Source organism: Heptranchias perlo, chromosome 16, assembly GCF_035084215.1.
Source record: "Heptranchias perlo isolate sHepPer1 chromosome 16, sHepPer1.hap1, whole genome shotgun sequence".
NCBI lineage: Eukaryota > Metazoa > Chordata > Chondrichthyes > Hexanchiformes > Hexanchidae > Heptranchias > Heptranchias perlo.
In genome coordinates, this window is record NC_090340.1 from 44,211,511 (window position 1) to 44,232,288 (window position 20,778).

At 39.4% G+C, this 20,778-nt stretch overlaps 2 protein-coding genes across 5 annotated transcripts in view; one reads left to right on the forward strand and one right to left on the reverse strand.

Moving 5' to 3' along the window:
• Positions 1-18,008, reverse strand: part of LOC137333344 (E3 ubiquitin-protein ligase RNF166) — a 34,788-nt gene extending 16,780 nt beyond the window's left edge. For both annotated transcript variants that reach the window (XM_067997498.1, XM_067997497.1), the window contains exons 1-2: positions 17,859-18,008; positions 569-725 (exon numbers count right to left, since the gene is read on the reverse strand). In XM_067997498.1, coding sequence (XP_067853599.1) covers positions 569-725; positions 17,859-18,001 — 300 coding nt within the window. In that variant the 5' untranslated portion in view covers positions 18,002-18,008. The remainder of the gene's footprint in view (positions 1-568; positions 726-17,858) is intronic.
• Positions 18,009-18,117: 109 nt separating this feature from the next.
• The window catches only part of ctu2 (cytosolic thiouridylase subunit 2 homolog (S. pombe)), a 30,972-nt gene continuing 28,311 nt past the window's right edge, over positions 18,118-20,778 (forward strand). For 2 of the 3 annotated variants that reach the window (XM_067998051.1, XM_067998052.1), the window contains exon 1: positions 18,118-18,527. In XM_067998051.1, coding sequence (XP_067854152.1) covers positions 18,469-18,527 — 59 coding nt within the window. In that variant the 5' untranslated portion in view covers positions 18,118-18,468. Of the gene's footprint in view, positions 18,528-18,584; positions 18,666-20,778 lie in introns of those variants that run through there. The other variant, XM_067998053.1, reaches the window with a different exon arrangement.

Genomic DNA, 20,778 nt, shown 5'->3' on the forward strand with positions numbered 1-20,778 from the left:
GAGTAACAGGTCCACTGGTAGTGGGGACCCTGCAAAATTTCACCTAATGTTTCTGAGCTACAGGATTTAATGGCTTGTAAGAAGCTAGAAATCGCAATTAAAAAAATACCGATTGAACTAGGCATTTAATGATGGATAAAATCCCAACAACATTAAAATCTCTCAACTGTAAAATGTTAGCATTACAAAAGCCAAAGCAAAAAGATATCATCACAAAGTCATGCAATATTATGCAACATCAGACTAGTGCAGGCAGCATTTGTTACACTAACTGTACAAAGCTACAGAGCAAGAAAATGATCACACTGCCTGTCCCCAACATTTACTCTATCAAAATAAATAATGTTGTCATCTCAATGTGCTGCTAAAGAAGGCAGAAGTAATGAATGGTTCCAATCCCACAAATAGATTGGAGGGTCACTATACTACAGCACAGGATAATAAACTGTTTTGGGATTGTAACCTATATTGAACAAATATGAATAAATCATTCATTTTATAAATCAGATTTTAAAAAGAAACTTAACTCCAAAAAAAGTATTGCATTAAGTGGTTTGTTTTAGCACACCTTTTTATTGCATCCTCGACAGGGAGCCTTATATGAAGAAAGCTGTTTCTCCACATTAGAAGCCTTTTCCACCTTTTTTGGGTCAAAGGGCATGCGGCAAAGTGGGCACAGAGGTGACACCACTTGGAGGCAGGGTTGCAAACATTCCCCACAGAATCTGAAAGAGAGTGGACTCATTGTTAACAAGCAGTTTGTACTGTACTCATTTTCAAATACCATTCCTGATACGAGGAAGAATTAACCTTAAGTTAGAGAAAATCTAAGAACATAAGAAATAGGTGCAGGAGTAGGCCATACGGCCCCTCCAGCCTGCTCTACCATTCAATCAGATCATGGCTGATCTTTGACCTCAACTCCACTTTCCCACCCGAACCCCATAACCCTTGATTACTCTAGACCCCAAAAATCTATCTCTCAGTCCTGAATATACTCAACGACTCAGCATCCACAGCCCTCTGGGGTAGAGAATTCCAAAGATTCACAACCCTAATGAAGCACTTAATTTGTCAGCTTGATGATTATCATTAATGAATAGACAAATAACTTCTCAATAAGCCCTTTACTGCATAGTATTGAACATTGTATTTGGAGATTGCGCACACTTAACAAGGAGGATCACCATGCCAAAAACATTCAAATATTACTCTTCCTTAATTAAATCAGAATCAAATACAGTGCAATATGAAAGTCAATTTTTCATGTATGTACAGTGAGATTATCTTCTGCAGTACATCCAACAAGGTTCTACATCCAATAAATCATATAACTCAAAAAGTGTTCCTCCTTATTTCCAATGCAAATATCTCCAACTTAAAATAAGATCTTTATATTCATAAACTACTTAATTATATAAAATTATAGTAAGAATAAAATAACTTGCATTTGTATAGCGTCTCTGACAGTGCAGTGTTCCCTCAGCACGGCACTGAAGTGTCAGCCTAGATTTTTGTGCTCGAGTGTCTGGAGTGGAACTTAAACCCACAATCTTTTGACTCAGAGATGAGAGTGCTACCACTGAACAAAGGTACACTGGAAATGTCTATGTACCTTTATTAGCCGTGGCTCAGTCATGGAAAGGACACTGATGTTAAGGCAAATGTATTTCAGCCTATTTACTTCATTTTTTTTTTGTTTTCTCACTGCTAGCACTTTAGGTTCCTTTGTTTGTAAGGGGGTGGGGGAAAGGGAAACAGGTAGGTCAGCTGCACAACAGGTACTCAGTGCCCCACTCGTTAGGATTCTCATACCCATATCTGCAGAAGGTGGCCAGACCTTGATTTGCCAGACAATTAATGCACGTGGAAGCTCCAATTCCCATTACAGTAGACCTGACAGCACCACTAAGATAGGTGAATGCCTGCCTAAATTATAATGTTGGATGTTTCCTGTGAAAACATCAGTTTGTTATGTTTTCGGTGGCACTGCATGACAGAACGATTAACAGGAAATGTATCCTAATTGGCCTTAGCTATCAAGATGCCACCAGGCAATAATTGTCTTTACAGGTGTGATTCAAGAGCCTAATGAACAGCTGTGCTATCTGTTGCAAGGACATCTCCAGTTACTATGCAACACAAGACTGGCACATGCAGGGACAGCAATGATCAACTGTGGCCTGAAACTTGACTCCACTTGTTTGCCATGCACCAGTCCTGACCTCTGAGGGTGCCCTGAAGTGGCACAGAGGGCCACCCTCCTTGCAACCATTTCATGCAGCATAACCTCTACTTAAGCAACCAGAGGATTGGGTTATGGGTGCTCCTGGATTTGTCTGCAGGTTTGTGCTTGTACCTTGAATTAACTTTTCTTTCATTTTTGCCTGTCACTTCTTAGGTCTTCCCCCTTCAGCCTGGACAAAGGCTGCTAATAGGTTGAGAGTCTTTCCAATGGCTTTCATAATAATTCTCCCTCCCTACATCGAGTGAAGCGCAGGCATTTGCACAAAGTTTCCCACAACGGTATGGCTGAGATTGGCATCCCTATGGAGTAACACATGTTCAGATGCCACAATGTTCAGGTTCTACAATGCCACAAGAGAGGTAGCTTTTAATTTCTCATTTCTAACTCATCCTTACATAAAGAAAATATGTCTTCATTAAAATACAGTGGAATAAACCTTGTACATCTCACTTTAGTAAACACCATACTGTATCATGGGATTTAGAGATGCAGAAAACCTATTGATACTAATGCAAGTCTTTAAAAAAAAACATAAACGCAAAGTCTGATCCCATTCATCCAGTTGAGCCTATGGTTATAGTATTCATTGGCACGAGGACAGAAACATAGTGCTGATGTGAGTTTTCTCTGGGCTTTATACAACATAAGCTTATTGCATCCCAAACTTACAGGGACTCAGCTGTACAAAATGCAAAAACGATTAGTCATTGAGGTCAATAACTGCAGTAGAGTAGGTTCCAGAACATGTTTCTGAAACAACAGGGCAGAGAGTCACAGTTCTTTAGAGTACATTTTCAGAAAACTACTTCTCAAAAATACAAAATAATAAATTCAATAGAACATCAACAACAATTTTCATTTATACAGCTCCTTTAATGTAGAAAAAACACCTTAAGGTACTTGATATAGAGGAGATTAAAAGCAAACACCAAGCTTTTGTGGGAGGGTTATAGAAGTGGCCAAAAGCTTGGTTAAAAATATGGGTTCTGGAAAGGCTTTAAAAGGTGACGGTGAAAGGTTTGATTCCTGGGTTCCAATGAATCAGCCAGGCATTCTATTCCTGACTGCTATTCAGTGACCCCTGCTGGAAGGGTGCATGTATGGACATCAGGTTAGGATAGGATAGAGCTTGGCTCTGATGCCTTTCTCAATCAAATAGTCTCCTAACACTCACCATTAAGGAGGAATACTAGATATAAAACAAAAGAGAGTTGCATTTATATAATGCCTTTCACAACCTCAGGATGTCCCAAAGTGCTTTTCTGCCAATTAAGTACTTTTGAAGTGTAGTTACTGTTGTAATGTAGGAAACATTGCAGCCAATTTGCACACAGCAAGGTCCCACAAACAGCAATGTGATAATGACCAGATAATCTGTTTTAGTGACATTTATTGAGGGATAAACATTGGCCAGGACACCGGGGAGAACTCTTGGAACTTCTTTGAAATAGTGCCATGGGATCTTTTACGTCCATCCGAGAGGGTAGATGGGGCTTCAGTTGAATGTCTCATCCGAAAGACGGCACCTCCGACAGTGCAGCTCTCCCACAGTACTGCACTGGTGTGTCAGCCTAGATTTTGTGCTCAAGTCTCTGGAGTGGAATTTGAACCCACAACCTTCTGACTCCGAGGTGAGAGTGCTGCCAACTGAGCCATGGCTGACATCATTTTTTGATTAGAGCGCATTGCGAGGTGGTACATCATTGAGGGATTCTGAGTGATATTATAGAATATGAACATCAACCGTAAACACTATCCAAGCCAGCTATTGTTGCATTTATTATTTTTTTCCCCGCCACGAGATATTGACTCCTTGCTGGAGTATTGTCCCATGGCTGATAGTTGCCCTCCAGTACTTTGCTGAACTGGCTATTATTTATGCTTCAGCCTTGATAGCATGTCAATTGCAATTGCAATTGCAGGCTATTCAATTGCAGGGATCATCACAGCAAAATGCAGTTCTGTCCTTAATTGATACCCACGTACATACTTCTAGCAGGAGTTTCTATAAAGCAGATGATAGCCAATTTTCCCCTTGTAATCAGAACTACTGAGGCCAACTGTAGTGCCTTAATGCTGCCCTGACCGAGTTCACCATGATCTGGGATTCAGAAGTATAGAGAACCAAGAGCCAGGTACATAGAATTCTAAAGTTTAACTTCAAGGAAATCAGGGAAGCACATATGTAAATGTTTAGTATAAAATTGACTTGGAATCATCAGGAGTAGCCTGTACTTTATTATGATGATGAAGTGGAGTGGGTGGAGGGGGGGGGGGGGAGGGGGTTGTGATCAATGTTGGGAGCCCTGTTGTTTCTAATTTACATTAGTGACTCGGTTTTAGAAGCTCAATACAAACTGGTCAAATTCTCAGATGAAATCAACTATAAGGGGCAGTTGAATCTGAGGGGGCATATCGAGAACTCAAAATGAGACACAAAATATGTAAGTTGGAAGAATAACGGCAGACGAAATTTAAAGCAGACAAGTGTGAAGTACCGCAAATAGGTAAAGAAAAAGTTAAAATAGGTACTTTATGAATGGTACTGAAATAGCTAAAATGTTGAAAGAGATCTATGGTTTTTAGTAGACTTAAGATGCAACATTGCAGAGAAGCAATAAAGAAAGCAAATAGAAAACTGAACTGTATAGCCAAAATGGAGGAAATCATGCTTAAACTGTACAGTTCTCTAATCAGACCATACTTTAAATACAGTGTCCAGTTCTGGTCACCAAATCACACGGGAGACCTTTGGGTGGTTCGGAGAATGAGCTACGAGACTGTTCCCTGGCGTCAGAAGACTGAATTTTGAGGAAGGTCTGAAGAAATTTGGGCCTTTCAGCCATGAAGTGTGGCATCTGCAGACTGATCTTTTAGGGCTATATAACATAGTAAACTATGTAGAAAAGGCAGATCCAGAAAACTACTTCAAATTAAACTGTGCAAGTAGGACAAGCAAACACAAATTCAAACTAATAAAAACAGGATTGCCAACTCTGGTTAGATGTATTTCTAGAGGTTTGATCATGTGTCATCCAATCACATGATACTCGTTCACGTGACACTCCGATGCTGCAGTTTGCAAATGTTATTGCACTTGCCTTATGTAGGTTGGATCCCCTAGTCGAGTGTCTTTGCTGACAATGTCTTTCTTCTTAAACCAGTACTTAAGTTGGCATTTCCAGCATCGGGGCGACCAGCCACAAGGAAATTCCAGCATGGAATGAATGGCTGATTGGCTGAAACAGAGGATGGACAGTGTCTCAAGCACCAGGGAGACAGCCAGGATGGTGTGGGGTGGTAATTGAGAGTCCGGACCACAGAGACGTGCAGGCGCAAACAGTGCGTATAAAAGTACTTTTCTCCTGTGTCACCAGCAGCAGCGCCTGGGAGATCAATTGCATACCCCGGGAGACTCCCAGGCAATCCGGGAGGGTTGGCAACTATAAATTATTACAATGACAAAGAAAGATGAACCCACCTTATATCCATATATCCTTTAAAACGTATTGAAAAAAACTCGATATTCCTCCCCGAGTTATAGAGAATTGGAGTGAAATTGCAAAAGGCAGAGGACAGGTAGGTATTTACCCTTTGGACTAGCTACATTCAGTGCACAAAGATATTTTCCCCTACCTTCGAGGCACTCCTGGCTCAGGTCTTTGCAATTCTCTCTTGATTCTCTTCAAAATTCCAATTTCTCCTACTCTCTGCAACAGCTCCTCCACCACCACTAACTTCAGTTCTGGCAGCGGGATGACCAGCGGGGGCCAGGGAATGAATCACCGATTGGTTGAAAGTGAAGACCGCCAGGATGGTGTGCATGCACAAACCGCGCATGCAAGGAACTTTTCTCCCGGGTTGCCAGTAACAATGCCCGGGAGACCAATTGCCAATTTTGGGAGGGTTGGCAGCCTTAAATAAAAGTCAAATCTAGAACTGTCAGGAATTCCTCTTCACATAAAGAGTAATCAATCCATTGAATAGACTTCCAGGTAGGGTAGCGGAGGTGTAAACTGTGAAAGCATTTGAGAAACAATTGGATGCTGTGGTGTGGGGATATATGAACAGTTGAACTAAGATGGACCGAATGGCCTTCCTCATCTGTTTCTATGTTGTGATCAGTTAATTCAGTGCAGGCCGGAATCAAACGTGGAACTTTACTGGTCTGGCTAGCTCAGCTATTCACTGGATAAATAGGTTGAGCCATTCGCAAAGCTTATTGTCCCTTTTGATGTGCACCACTTTGCTTTTTAACATACCATGAATGTCCTGCGGTGTTACACTGAGTTGGAGAACGTGATATAAGTTTGTGAGATGTGGTGAGAGACAGTAAACGGATAATGATAAAGTGTTTTTGATTAGCTCAGATTATTTTGTGCTACAGATACATTTAAACTATGATGTATATAAAATGTTGTAGATGGGTACAACCATTTGTTTATATTTTTCTCCAGCTTCATGTAGACCATGTCAAGCTATTTACCTTGACCAGAACATAGAACTAGACTCCCTGGGGAGATGGTGAAAGCAGCTAGTGTATTGATTCATTCAAAAACAAACTAGACAGATTTATTTCAGAAAACAAAATTTTGGGATACAGTGTATGTAATTTGAGATATGACATGTGATAAGTGTAGCATGCTTGGGAAGAAAAAGGTGACTTTAGACTTATGGTTCCCAAAGCTCTTCACCACTGTGGTTTTCCTAGTGTCATTTTTGGATCTGTTGTAGACTAATTGATAGAGATTGATTGCTATTAGTCAACAACTCCATTATCATTGTATCATGCGACTACCAGGATGGTAGAAGGTGAACTAATTGGACCGTGGTCTTTTTACATCTAGCAATTCCTATGTTTCATGTTCTGCAGTTCAATTTTGCTCACTGTTGGACAGTATCACATAACAGAACAAGATATGAAATAGTATTTTTCCCAGTGTGCTATCAGAATTATCACTATTTTTGATCCATTATAAAGCAATGTAAACTTGAATAAAATAAAAACATCCTAAACCATGGTCCATTATTGTTCCTCCACTGCCTTTAAGGCATTGTTCTGAATTAACTCAGGCTGGTGTTTGATGACTAATTCACTCCCCAAGGCAATCAAAAATGGGAATACTGAACAAGGCTCAAAATTAATACTGGTCCCCTTGACAACATCAGTATGTTTAACAAAAGACTGGTGACAACTGAAAAATGACTGGTCTTCAGTACCAATGAATATAATGCACAATTCGTTGTGGCCCCACACAGGAAGCTTGCTGTGTAGACATTTTACAAATAACCTCCAATGTGCAGAAGTACATTTTTAGTTTCTACTTGGCCTGCAGACCGGTGCTTTTTAAACCCTAAACTAGATGACATTGTATCAAACAAACACCATACTGCTGGTGTGAGATTGTGGTGTTTTAACTTGGATTAATGAGAAACCAAACAAGCCTGGTCAAAGTGTGTATGTGTGTGGAATAGGGGAGGAGTTAAACTGGAATTTTTTTCAAAAAATGAGTCAAGTTTATATATTTATTTGAAAAAAAGACTATATAAAATAAAATCTTGCAGACTGCTGTGACTGTATACAATAAAGAAAATTCTGGTCAGAATAATTTGCTTTTCGTATGTCAAGAATAAATGTTGAAGAAACTAATGAAGATACTTTATACTGTATGTTGTTGGTTCAATACTCTCAAGCATCATGACAGCAATCTTTAAAACTAATACTGCAGTTTCATTTGAAATGTTATAAATGGAGAATACATAAGTAGAATTCAAGAAGTTTTGTTCAACTAAATAAAGAGCAGGTATATTACATCATTACTCTGGGGGATGCATCTAGATGCAACATCAGCTTCAGTAAAAATTCAGCTTGTCCTCATTCAGCACAGCAACTGCAGTGTAGACCACTAGCTACAAAACCATGGATGGCTTGAGTGACAAGATAAAACAAAGCTCTTGTTTTGAAAAATTGAAGGAAATAGCAATTCTAACTGAACTGCGCTTTGCTATTCATTTCACACTATGTAAAGCTTTTACGTGTCCATCCACTGTCTAGTCTCTCTTATATATATATTAGTCTGTAAAATTCTTGAGTGCAGCATTATCATATGAGTTTATATTCTTGTATTGTCAATCCGCCAGCAAAGTCCAAAGGGTCAGCGGTGGGAGTGCCTGATAGCTGTCATTTTGTTTTTTTGGACACAAATGAAAGTGAACTTTATTGATAAGATTAAAACGTCACCTATCTAGAATTTATTAATAAGGACTGAGAACCTTTCAAGCCCAGCTGAATTTTCCATCTTGAAAACCAAGAGTCATCGATAATGCCAGACACTGGTACCTGAAAGTAACTTTATCTTTGAAGCAGAGCACATTACCTTGAACCTCTAGGGCCGAAGCACAGAGTGAACAGAGCTGGACCTGGAGAGAGGAAGGGGGGAAAACACTTGGAGAAACCTCTGAAGGAGGGAGTAGAGCTAAAGAAAATCGGGCAGGTGTATGAAGGAGGTAGCAGGAGCTGGTCCAGGAGGGGGCAGACACCTTCAAATCAAGCCTAAGGCTTTGAGAGCCAGGCATTCTAGAAATGGAGTTGCAGATTTGTAACATATTTGTGCCCTTTGTTTCTTAAGAGCACATGATAATCCACTCACCTCAGAATTCAGAACATTTAAAGCAACAATATCAAAAGTTTTCTGGTCAGTCTGAATCTAGGTGTGGAGGGTTATGGTGGCTCTATCTCGGAGATTTTTTTTGTTGCAACGTGATTGAAGAGATTTATTTTTGAAGCAATGAGATTGGTAAGAAAATCTAAATTGGAGAGAAGTGTTTTGCATATGGTTGGCAAACAACAAAAATAACCAATCAGAAAGAAAAAAATGAATCAGAGACTTGAACACAATCGATGAGGAAAAAACAAATTAACCAACTGCTCGACGGTCATGACACATGCATTGACAAATGAAATTTTATTACAGTTAACAAAACCAGAAAACATAGATGCATTGAACAGACACACATCACAACTGTGATGTAATCATTACATTTTGAGTGATAATAGCTGATTACAGAGTTTCTACAGGTTGATTATTATCTGCGACTCAATAAAACAGGAGCCAGTTCACGAACTCACAACAGCATCGTATTAACCACAATTAGATCTTCCCAGTGGTTCAAGAGTAACTAACTGAGAAATTGTTCTCCCCCATAAAATGTTATTAAAATGTAAAAGTCACTTGAGTGGAAGCGCAATGTGAGCAACCCACACATAAGCCTTCACGATATGTAATCCTTTTAATTCAAGAACTTTACTATCAGACTCTTACCCATGCCTGGCTTTTGAACAAGTCAGTCTGTTGTGGAATACCACTAGATACGGTCATGCATCCGAAGTAAAGATCATTAGCACGGAAGTGGGTAGGTGACAAATTTTAGTCCCTATCAAAAACTAACAATTGGGAAACACCTTATAAAACTGAGAGAAGAGTTGCATACTGTAATGAAATTACGATTTCTCTATAATGAAAGGATTTTAAATAACAACTTGCACTAATTTCTACTGTAAGGTCATTTGCATCCAATCTGTTCCAATAGCTTAGTGAATTTATCCAGTAAGTAGCTGAGTCATACAGAGTTATGTGATGTCAGTCAGGGCGGAAGTAGACACAAGACAACTGGCAAGCTACAATTGACCTCAGTGTCCCTGGCTTAGGGAGTAAAAATTGTTCAGTACTCATGATTGCTACCAGCACCCTGTGCCTGGTGGCCTTAGAACTGTACCCCAGTAAAGAGTCAATCACTTCAGATGAGAAAAGGAAAAAAAATGCCCAATTACGTGGCCATTTAAATTAATGGAAAATTGTGCGCATATGTGGATTTTACATATATTTGATTTTTATAAAAATAGGTCCATTCAACAAGCAGCCCATCAGGTCATGGATGGCTAGACCATTTGTACACCAGATATGCTCAAGTCTGCACCCCTTGGACTTGAAGGAGTGAAGATGGGGGCCATACCAGGTGGGAATCAACAAGAATGGGGAGAGAGTAACAGTTTTGACAGGGACAAGGGCATCAAAGATGGACACGAGGGAGTGGTTAAGCAGATCGATGGCTGCAGAAGTATTGTGGCGAATACTTTGGCCAATGGCTTGGCATTTGGTATTTCTAAAGTGCAGTTGTAAGTAATGATGGCACAGAAAATAATTTAATTTTGACTGTTTCCAAATTCATAGTTCTCTCCAGTTCATAGTTGACATTACCTGTACACCCAACAATTAACCAAAAGTAATCCATGGAGGTTGCATTGCAGTTGTCATCTATCTCAGTTACAGACATAATGACTGTACAGTACATATAACAACAAATAGACAGCAGTTTTGTCATAGTTAATAATTATAGACTTCACTGAAAATAAAACATATTTATATGATAGTTATGTCATTCTATTGAAGACTTTCATATCAAAGAGCCTTGGGACTATTTTAAAATGATATTAATCCGTTAAATTTTTCTGCTTAAAAAGTAGTTTCCATGATTCATATTATAGCTAACTTTGAAACATCGATTATCATGTTAAATATCTTCATAAGGTCACTAAGATTCTATTTCAGCTACTTCAATAAAGCCATGCAGATAGCAGCTGCAAGGATTAGGATTTTGGTTTTCGATAGCATTACAATAAATGTAAAAGGTTATTAGGTTTTCTCATCTTCATTAAATCCATTCTTTAAGATCACCCAAATTTGGGTGTCAGCCTTGGCTCTGAGTCAGACGGTCATGGGTTCAAGTCCCACTCCAGAGATTTGACCACATAATCTAGGCTGACACGTCAGTGCAGTACTGAGGCAGTGCTGTACCATCGGATGTGCCATCTTTTGGATGAGATGTTAAACTGAGGCCCCATCTGTCCCCACAGATCCCAAGGCACAATTCAAAGAAGAGCAAGGGAGTTCTCCCAGTGTCTTGGCCAATATTTATCCCTCAACCAACACTACTAAAACAGTATAATTGGTAATTTATCTCATTGCACTTTGAGGGACATTATTGTGCTCAAATTGACTACTATATTTCCCTACATTACAACAGTGACTACGCTTCAAAAATACTGCACTGGCTGGGATGTTCGGTGGTCACGAAAGGCGTTATATAAATGCAAGTTCTTTCTTTCTATAGCACAACATTGGCTAGTATAAGAAATGTAAAACAGGTGCAACAAGGGTACTCTTCTGAGGATGGGCCTAAGACACATTGTTAGAGAACAATAGAAGGAACTTTTGTCTGCAGCAGACCTATGACTGGTTGCCTGAATTAGGAATGCATTCCATTCCTCAGCACTAACACCTTTGAGCACAAAACTTTGTCAGAATATACATAGTGTAGTCCATCTTTAATTCAAGAACCTGCTCTTACACAATTCTTTGTTAGCTTAGATACAAATTGAAATTAAACGATAATATCATCCTCAGTACCACTTTAGCAACACGTCAACTACAATAACCTTACATGTAAGGCAAGATCAAGAATCTGCCATACTCAGAACTGTAGTTCTAGGAGAATACAAAGAGGGGTTACAGATACTTTTAAAAATATATAATCATTGATTAGAGATTCAGCAATACACAAGCATTTTAATATACTTAGAGAACAATACCATATTAACCTACTGAACTGTTGGAAGCCCCAGACTTGGTCCTCTGCATTGCATTCCTACCAATTAACACTTTTATCCTACTTATTAATCCGATAATGCCGACACATCAACAATCATTCACGGGGGACTTTTGTTGTTTCAGGCAATGTTAATCATGTGCACGATATTCAAATTTGGTTAAAATGATCTGCAGCAAGATACCATTTTGTCCCAAATCTTATTTTAAGTTTTCACAAGATCCTGTTGCTCAAAAATGAGCCATGTCAAGCAATAAATCATCCACTATTGCACACTTGACAGGATTTTGGATTTCCAACCCTGTAATGACAATATTTTATCCAGTATCAACCGGGCTAACAGATTCTACTTTCATTTTGCAATAACATGTGCCTGAATTGCATTAATCACTGTATTGAGTAAGCCAGTTTATAGTATTTTCTCCAAAATACTTACAATTCTCCTTCCCTGGTGCACTTGAAATCTGGTGAGCTTGCTAAGGAAAATAGTTTGAAAGCAGGATCCACTTGACTGGTGACTGCACAAGCACTATCATCCAATTTGTGCTTCCTCAATATTCAATATTAATAACAATGTAGTGGTGATAAATTTGTCTGTATAATGTATTGTTCCTGACAATCAGTGTAAACAAGATTGATAGGTAATCAGTATTCTTGAGTCTTACCATCGAGGTTATATTTTGCTCTACACTGATCAAGAGACATTATGACACCCACCAACTCTCCCTGAGATTTCTGAAGCTTATTATATTCTTTTGGCTCCCATGTTACAGTTGACACACTGAAATATTAGGGCTATTATTTAATAAATGACATTGCCATAATTTATTGGACAGATGAAAAAAAATTAAAATACTGCAAGTTATTTTGCCCACAAAGCTATTCCAAAGTAATGTTTTTGAAAAAAGGACATTTAATTTTGAGGAAGTATTTTTAAATTCCTGTTTCTCTCTTCCTCTCCAGAAGCTTTTACAAGTGCCAGCAGCTCTCCGAAATGGCCAAACCTCATGTGCGAGCATGAAATAACAACAACTTGCATTTATATTGCGCCTTTAATAAAGAAAAATATCCCAAAGCATTTGCAGAGGAGTAATTGGACAAAAATGGACTCCGAGCCAAAGAAGGAGATATTAAGAAGCGTGACCAAAAGCTTGGTCATAAAGGCAGCATGTTGTTTGACCATCGGTGGTTGACATCACAGGTCCACCATGATCCTATTTGCACACTTCTCATTGTGCAAACAAACTTCCAACAGGGATTATTAAATTAGATTTTTTTCCTACCTAATCCCAAGAACTGATGCTAATTGTAGTACTTCCTTTGCCAACCTGGCTGAGATCAGCTAACACAATAGAACCTGGGAACTTCCTGGTCTGTACAGATCAACACTACACCATGTGATGTATTTATCCATTGAGCCATCATAATTAAAAAAATAACAAGTGCATTCACTGAAGCAGATTATCTGGTCATTATCACATTACTATTGAGGGACCTTGCTGTGTGCAAATTGGCTGCCGCGTTGCCAACATTACAACAGTGACTATACTTCAAAAGTACTTCATTGGCTGTAAAGTGTTTTGGGATGTCCTGAGTTCATGAAAGGTGCTATATAAATGCAAATCTTTCTTTCTTTTTATATATCACTTTTTACATCCAGATGTCTCATTTTACACAATAAATTAAGAAAACTGGAAAATAACACACATACACATCCCAGCAATTCATGCACATCACTGGAATAAAGGTACAAAGGAAAAGCGGTCAAACCCATCTTTAACTAAATCAGAGGAGAAATAACTATTTTTAATTATTCCCAGCATGGAATGTTTAATTATTCCCAGCATGGAATGTTTTTTTTCCCTGTTTGTTTTTTTGTTGAATGTGTATTCGGGGGTTCTGCAGGTGACACCTCTCTGTCTGAACACGGTGATTGCCTTGGCAACGGGCAGTTGCAGGGGCAGTCTGTAAACACCATGTATTGTTCTATATGTATAAATGCGTAGGCTTCAAGGAGATCCTGAACATTTACCTGAGGAAGGAGGAAGTCTCCGAAAGCTTGTGAATTTAAAATAAAATTGCTGGACTATAACTTGGTGTTGTAAAATTGTTTATAATTATTCCCAGCATGGAGATATTTCTGCTCTCATTCTCACCATCTTTTGTCATGGGAGAAGACAGCAGTAAGGCAGCTGCAGCGAAAAATCAGATAAAGGCAGAAGTCCTGTTTCTGACAGATTATTTTATCGACTTTTTATCTCACTGGACAAGTGAAACGTGGATGTATTAAAAAATGACCTCACAATAAGCCAGGAATACTTCTGTATAAGACACTAAAACACTGCAAACAGCTGGAGTTCATGTAATTGGGCACAGAAATCCAATTTTGATGGGTTTTACTTTAATATTGCAAAGCACAATTAAAACTACAACTGCAAAATTAATCAAATCTTTTCTGGTAAGCTTCAATAAAATATTTAAGGAATTATTATATATGCATAATTACAGCCTACAGGATTCTTCACTTATTTGTCTCCCTGCAGGTGGGCAGAAGTACACAATGGCAACTCCTAACATTGGCTTAGTTCCAGTTCAAGGCCATTCAGCCACAGGGACAAGCAGCATTCATTGGTTTTGAAGTTTAATTTATTTCCATGTTTTAAAAAAAACTTTTCTCCACTCCTCTTGAATCACCCTGTGATGACTGGGCATTTTTAATAGATTGGTAGATACAATTTAGAAATGCTAAAATTAATCATTTAAATTATGTTTTTATATTTCCTATGTTTAAAAAGTGAATCTGAAAAAACTGTGTACTATAATTTACAGTACTTTCTGCTTTCAGTTTATCTGTTATAGGCACAGTGAATGAGGAAATAATTTTTTCACTCCAAATATGCACATACATACATGACTCCCTTCCTATTCAGTCCTGTGCTTCATGTTCTTTCACTTCTACACCATCTTGTAAAACACAATAGCCAAGTGAAGCCTAGACTAGAAAAGAAAGATAATTGTTTGGAAAATTTTGACTATATTTTTGTTTGTGGAATAGTGTTAAAAAAACTCAACTGAGAACATGCCACTTAAGTACTTAGGTCTTCTAAGTGCTATAACATCAACAAGCAATGAAATATTGCTGAAAATTTTATGACCAACTTTTCTGTCCTCGACACCCCCCCCCCCCCCCCCCCCCCAGCTGCACATTATTCCTCTGCTTGGGGTTGGAAGAAGAGGAGAGAACGGGAAACTTGTTAAATCCTTTGTCAGTATTAAAAAAGCTACTAAAGTGGTGTGCAAGAATGATCCAGTTTGACCTGGCCTATGATCTTCCCTTTCCCAAATAATATTCACTTTGCTCTCCTGTGACCTGGTTAAGATTTCCCTCACTCTAGAGATACTGCCTGCCATTATGCACCCAGATTTATAATAAAAATATAATAAAATAAAAACATTCCCTCTCTTCATTGTATTCTAATATTCATTTCAGCAAGTGCATTTTGGTGATCTGAGTAAAGAAGGGTGAAACGTGATGAAGTTGGAGGGAATTAATAAGTGTACATGCTTGAGAGAATTGATTTAGTAACTACATGTGCAAAATCACTGGAGAGAAGCAACATCTTAACAATGCTCATTAGTAAAGGGGAAAAAGACAGACTTGTGTATGATTACTGAACATTCACTGAACACATCCAAAGTGAAGCGATTATAAACATGCCAAATCATGTACTGGGATACATCTAAAGATCATTTGATTATAAGTTGAAAGTTATTCTTGTCTTGCATACAACAATGATGGTATCACAGAATTATATTGTGCAATTTTTCAGCTCTGCAGAACCTTCCCTAGGGAGATTAAATACATTGAGTAAATTTATTGTTAAGTTGGTATGCCAACACCTTGAGGTACAGTTGTGTTGAAAAATACACACTTTGTGACACAAAGTGGTTAACTACCTTACACTGAAAGTCTTTCCACCTACAGAATCTTCTCCCATAACCTATTTTGACAATCAAAACTTCTGGAAATTCTTCATAAGGCAAAGATAACATTCCTTAACAAGGACTAGAAATTTGACTGGTGCACAACACTCATCGGCTCATTAATTCAAATAATGTCTGGTCAAAATATTAGTGTCTACTTCCTCTCTTTACATGGGTTGGCACTGTATTTCAACATCAAGGGTTGCACATTCTCTTCCCATGTGTAGTTGTCATTTTAATAAAAAGTCAACCCTTGAGAACCCAACCACACCGTCCCACAAACGATTAGTAAATTCAGCTTACCACCAGGGTACAAAAACAATCACAAGTTTAAGGTCATGCCAGTATCAAAGCCCTCAGCTATTGGGATAATTCCTTGTCCTGGAGGCAAAAAGGGGGATATATTATTTCAAATACATTTCCCTGTGCTACAATGCATAAAAGTAAAAAGGAAAGCCTTTCCCTTTTCTCCATCCACACAGACAAATGATAGAATGCAGAGGAAGGAATTAACGATTTGATAAAAGAAATGAGTAAAGCAACATGAGCTATACATTTTACTGAGAACAAAAATCAACATTACTTTGTATGACAAACACATTTCTGCATTTTTAACATTAGTCATTTAGTTAGGAAACACAATACCTGATGGGAAACTAGCCAGCAGTAAATGGGATGCCAAAGCTTGATTCAACAAAAATCAGTTATTATATCCTGGGTTTAATCATTTCTCCCCCTTTTGAGCAACCAAGACGTACTAATAAATTTGTTGGAAAAAAGAAAATCACACTCCCTTTCCCCAAGTGCCACACGTTCTGATCGAATTTTTGCATTGTCTCCCTGCTACACATCGTCGCTGAATGTTTCGTAGTAACTTCCTTTGCCAAGTCAATCCTCTGACTCCTGGAGCTTGTCAATCTGTGTACTTATATCTACGGGATGAGCTGACGAGTTAGCTGGAGCACTTCATATATATACACACACATTTTAAAACCGTTCCTTCTGATGCAGAATGGTACAGAGTCGAGAGCACACAAAGTTGAGAAACTTTTAATTTTTAAAATCTGCTGAGTCTGCAGCGACTCTCTGCTGGGATTAAGGAAACAATAGAAAATAAGGTAGCACAGAAGACACAATGAGCTGTATTCATTTATGGAGTTCACAGATTTGGTTTTATATATAATATACCTCTTGTTACTAAAGCACTACGGTTTGCAGTAAGCCCCAACTAGCACTGTGTATTCTATTTACATCGCCGTTCTAATGACCGAAGGCGAGTTAAGTTTACATTGTAACTCTATAATTGCGAGGTTTTGTTTATTTTATTGTGTCAACGTTCGTCGATCGGCAGAATATATTTGAGGGCGGAGGGAACGGTTATGGAATTTTAAAAAATAAAACATACTGGCACTCATCTACGCGTACATGTTATAAACACCACGAACTTCAAAATCTTTCCGTCACATCGGTTTTTGACGTGATCAGTCAAACTTGCGTTTGCAGCATTATTCGGGGGGGGGGGGGGGGAGGGCGCGATTTAAACCGAACAGAAGAAACCCAACATCTTCCGTGCGAACATGTCCCAAAAACAGGACTAGCAACTGCTTAATAACTACAAATGACATCGCTGTGTTGACCCAGCAAGCAGTTAAAAGTCTCCAAGTGGCCAAACTGTGCACCGGACCCGGCATCACGGCTCCCACGGTGGAGGTGACGCCATCGAACCAGCTTTAGAGGAACTTCACAACAACCTCTACAAAAGGCCACCGCAGACAACCATAAGCTCATGTTCAGGGGCTTGGTGACCTTTCTCTTCCCTTCTCCTTCCCAGTTGTCTGCTACGGTGCTGATAAACACAGCTGAACTTCCCCTCGGCTGCGCACAGCCATTGTCTAGGACTCTAATCCCCAGACCACCACTCTATTTATCTATCAAGCAATCAGCTTTCTGTGAAACTCACGCATGTCCGCAGCTTGCTATAGACACCGGCTTGTGGTACACCTCCAAACAGATAGGGCAGCTGTACGAATCCGCCAAGTTTTCCCCCGCTGCCGCCGCTTGCTTCGTCTGATTCCCGGAGACTAAACTCCGAAACATCGCCATGATCTACCCTCTACAACCTAAACATTCATCATCAAGTCGCGACGTCCCGGTGCCGTGCGTCATCACATCGCGCCGCCCACAACCATATTACATCATCGGCACTCAGAGCCGAGCCTGTTCCCACGGAAACACCGCCATTTGCTTTGTCAAATTGTGGTGTTGTTAAACAAAGCCAACTACAGCGCGACATTAGTATTAGAGACAGTTCATACGAACAAAACTTAAATGTTTGACTGAAAAGCAACAGGATAATTTAAAAAAAACTACGAATAATATTAATCAGATTCTTCCGATCAATGTTAGTATCAGTTGAGCAACGACTTTGAATCGGAGAAGGTGGCGCTTGTTAGTTTGCGTCATTGCCACTCGTGCTGCTGCTGCTTCTGGCGGCTGTTTGTCCGCGTGGAGCGGTGGAACGGTTTGAATTGAGAGCGAGACAGCAACGGAGGTGGAACCGGAGCCAGGCAATGTGTGAAGTGGAGGAGGATTACACGGACGAGCCGGTGCAGAGGGCGGCGGCCACAAGGTGGGAGGGAAACGCATTCATTTCTACACAAACGCTTTGTTGTCGACCGAGGTGCTTTTTTTTAAATGGAGGGGAGGAGGGGGATGTTAGGAACCTGGCCACCGCTGCAGCAGGACACTCCCGGCTGCGGAATAACGGGTGAGATAATCTTTTGGAAACAAAACAAGTCAATGCAATGGAGTCCCCTCAATCTCGGTTTTCTTATAGGGGTTGGATGCATGTAAAGGTAGTTGAAAGATTAAATGAGGCAGTGAGCTATTATTTCTATTTTTCTAGCAATAATTAACTTTAAAAACACACAAAATGAAACTCTGTTTATTTTGTAAAGAAAACAGGAAAATGTAAAGACGATGAGACTAAGTTGACAATACAAATAACGGAGAGCTGCAAATTCAGCTTCGTGTTGAAAACAAAAGCTTTTTGCTGCTCAATTTGTGACAACTACTGTAGCTGCCAGTAGAGGATGACTTTGAATCTAGCTCAAAGACTCAAATTTATCACTAATGTTCGAGCAGTAACCAGTACTGCATGCTGCTGATGTGACCGCATTTAGTTCTTGATGCTGTTTAGTATGTCAGTCATCATCAGAAGAATACTTTTAGTGAAAAGCAGACTATATATTGGTACAACACAAAAAGGCGGGGTTACATACTACAGTTAAATGCATTAAAGAAAGAAAGGTTTGATAGCTTAATGAGGAAAATAGGGCATTAATCAAGATTGAATTAATTGGAACTGTTGTACATACGATACTTAATATTCCCAACCTGACAGAAATGTACTTCCAATAGTTCACAAAATAGGTTTGGATGAAGAAGTTCCTTTTGATCTTATTCTTTTTAAATATTCACCTGCCTATTATATGCAGACAGGACTGTAGCCTTATCTGAAGGGCAAGAATTCTGATGATGCAGCACTTCCTCAGTACTACATTGGATTGTTAGTCTGGATAATGCATTTAATCCTTGGGGGCCTAAATTCACAACCTTGTAGGCACATAGGAACAGGAGTAGGCCATTCAGCCCCTTGACCTGTTCTGTCATTCAATTAGATCATGGGTGATCTGTACCTCAACTCCATTTATTTGCCTTTGTTTTGTTCCATATCCTTGATACCCTTACCTAACAAAAATCTGTTGATCTCAGTCTTGAAAATTTCAATTGACCCAGCATCCACAGCCTTTTGGGGGAATGAGTTCCAGATTTTCACTAGCCTTTGTGTGGAAAAGTTCTAACCCAGAGGTGAGAGACCAAGCCATGCTACACACGCTGTATAGTAATTATTCCAGAGACACATTGTATTTGATTTTGTTCATTGAGACTTAAGGTTTTTACATAGAAGTTACAATGTAGAAACAGGCCATTCGACCCAACCTGTCTGTGACACCGTTTACCTTCCACGTGAGCAAATAGTCCTAATCACATTTATCCACCCTGTTCCTTTTCCCCTTTATTCTCTTTTCCTCCATCCACCTATCCAATCTAATCTTGAATCTTGTCACAATTTCTGCCTCGACCACTAACCCTGGAAGTGAATTCCACAGCCTCATAGCTCTCTGTGTGATGAAGAGTCTCCTGCACTGTTCTAAATCTCTTACATTTAATCTTGCATGTATGGTTCCTGGTTCCTAGTTCTAGGCAGTCTGCTTCTATCTACCCTGTCCCATCCTTTCATGATTTTAAACACTATTATATCACAAATGTCTGAGTTCTTCTAATGTTAAAAGCGGCAGTTTTTCCATGTCCTTCCTATTTGTATTTCCTCGTACCAGGCAGCGTCCTAGTGAATCTGCACGGTACCCTCTCTAAAGCCCTGATATCCTTCCTACAGTGCAGAGCCCAATACTGCACACAGTACTCTAACTTTTATATGGGCTTATCATTAGTTCTTGGTCTGATCAATGGCGTTACATAAGAAATAGGAGTAGGCCATACGGTCCCTCGAGCTGCTCCTCCATTCAATAAGATCGTGATTGATCATTGACCTCAACTCCACTTTTCCATCCCATCCCCATAGCCCTTGATTCCCTTAGTGTCCAAAAATCTATCGATCTCAGTTTTGAATAAACTCAACGACTGAGCATCCACAGCCCTCTTGGGTAGAGAATTCCAAAGATTCACAACCCTCTTTCTGAGTGAAGAAATGTTTCCTCTTATCATGGCCAGCCCCTTATCCTGAGACTATGACCCTTAGTTCTAAACTCCAGCCAGGGGAAACAGCCTCTCAGCATCTGCCCTGTCAAGCCCTCTAA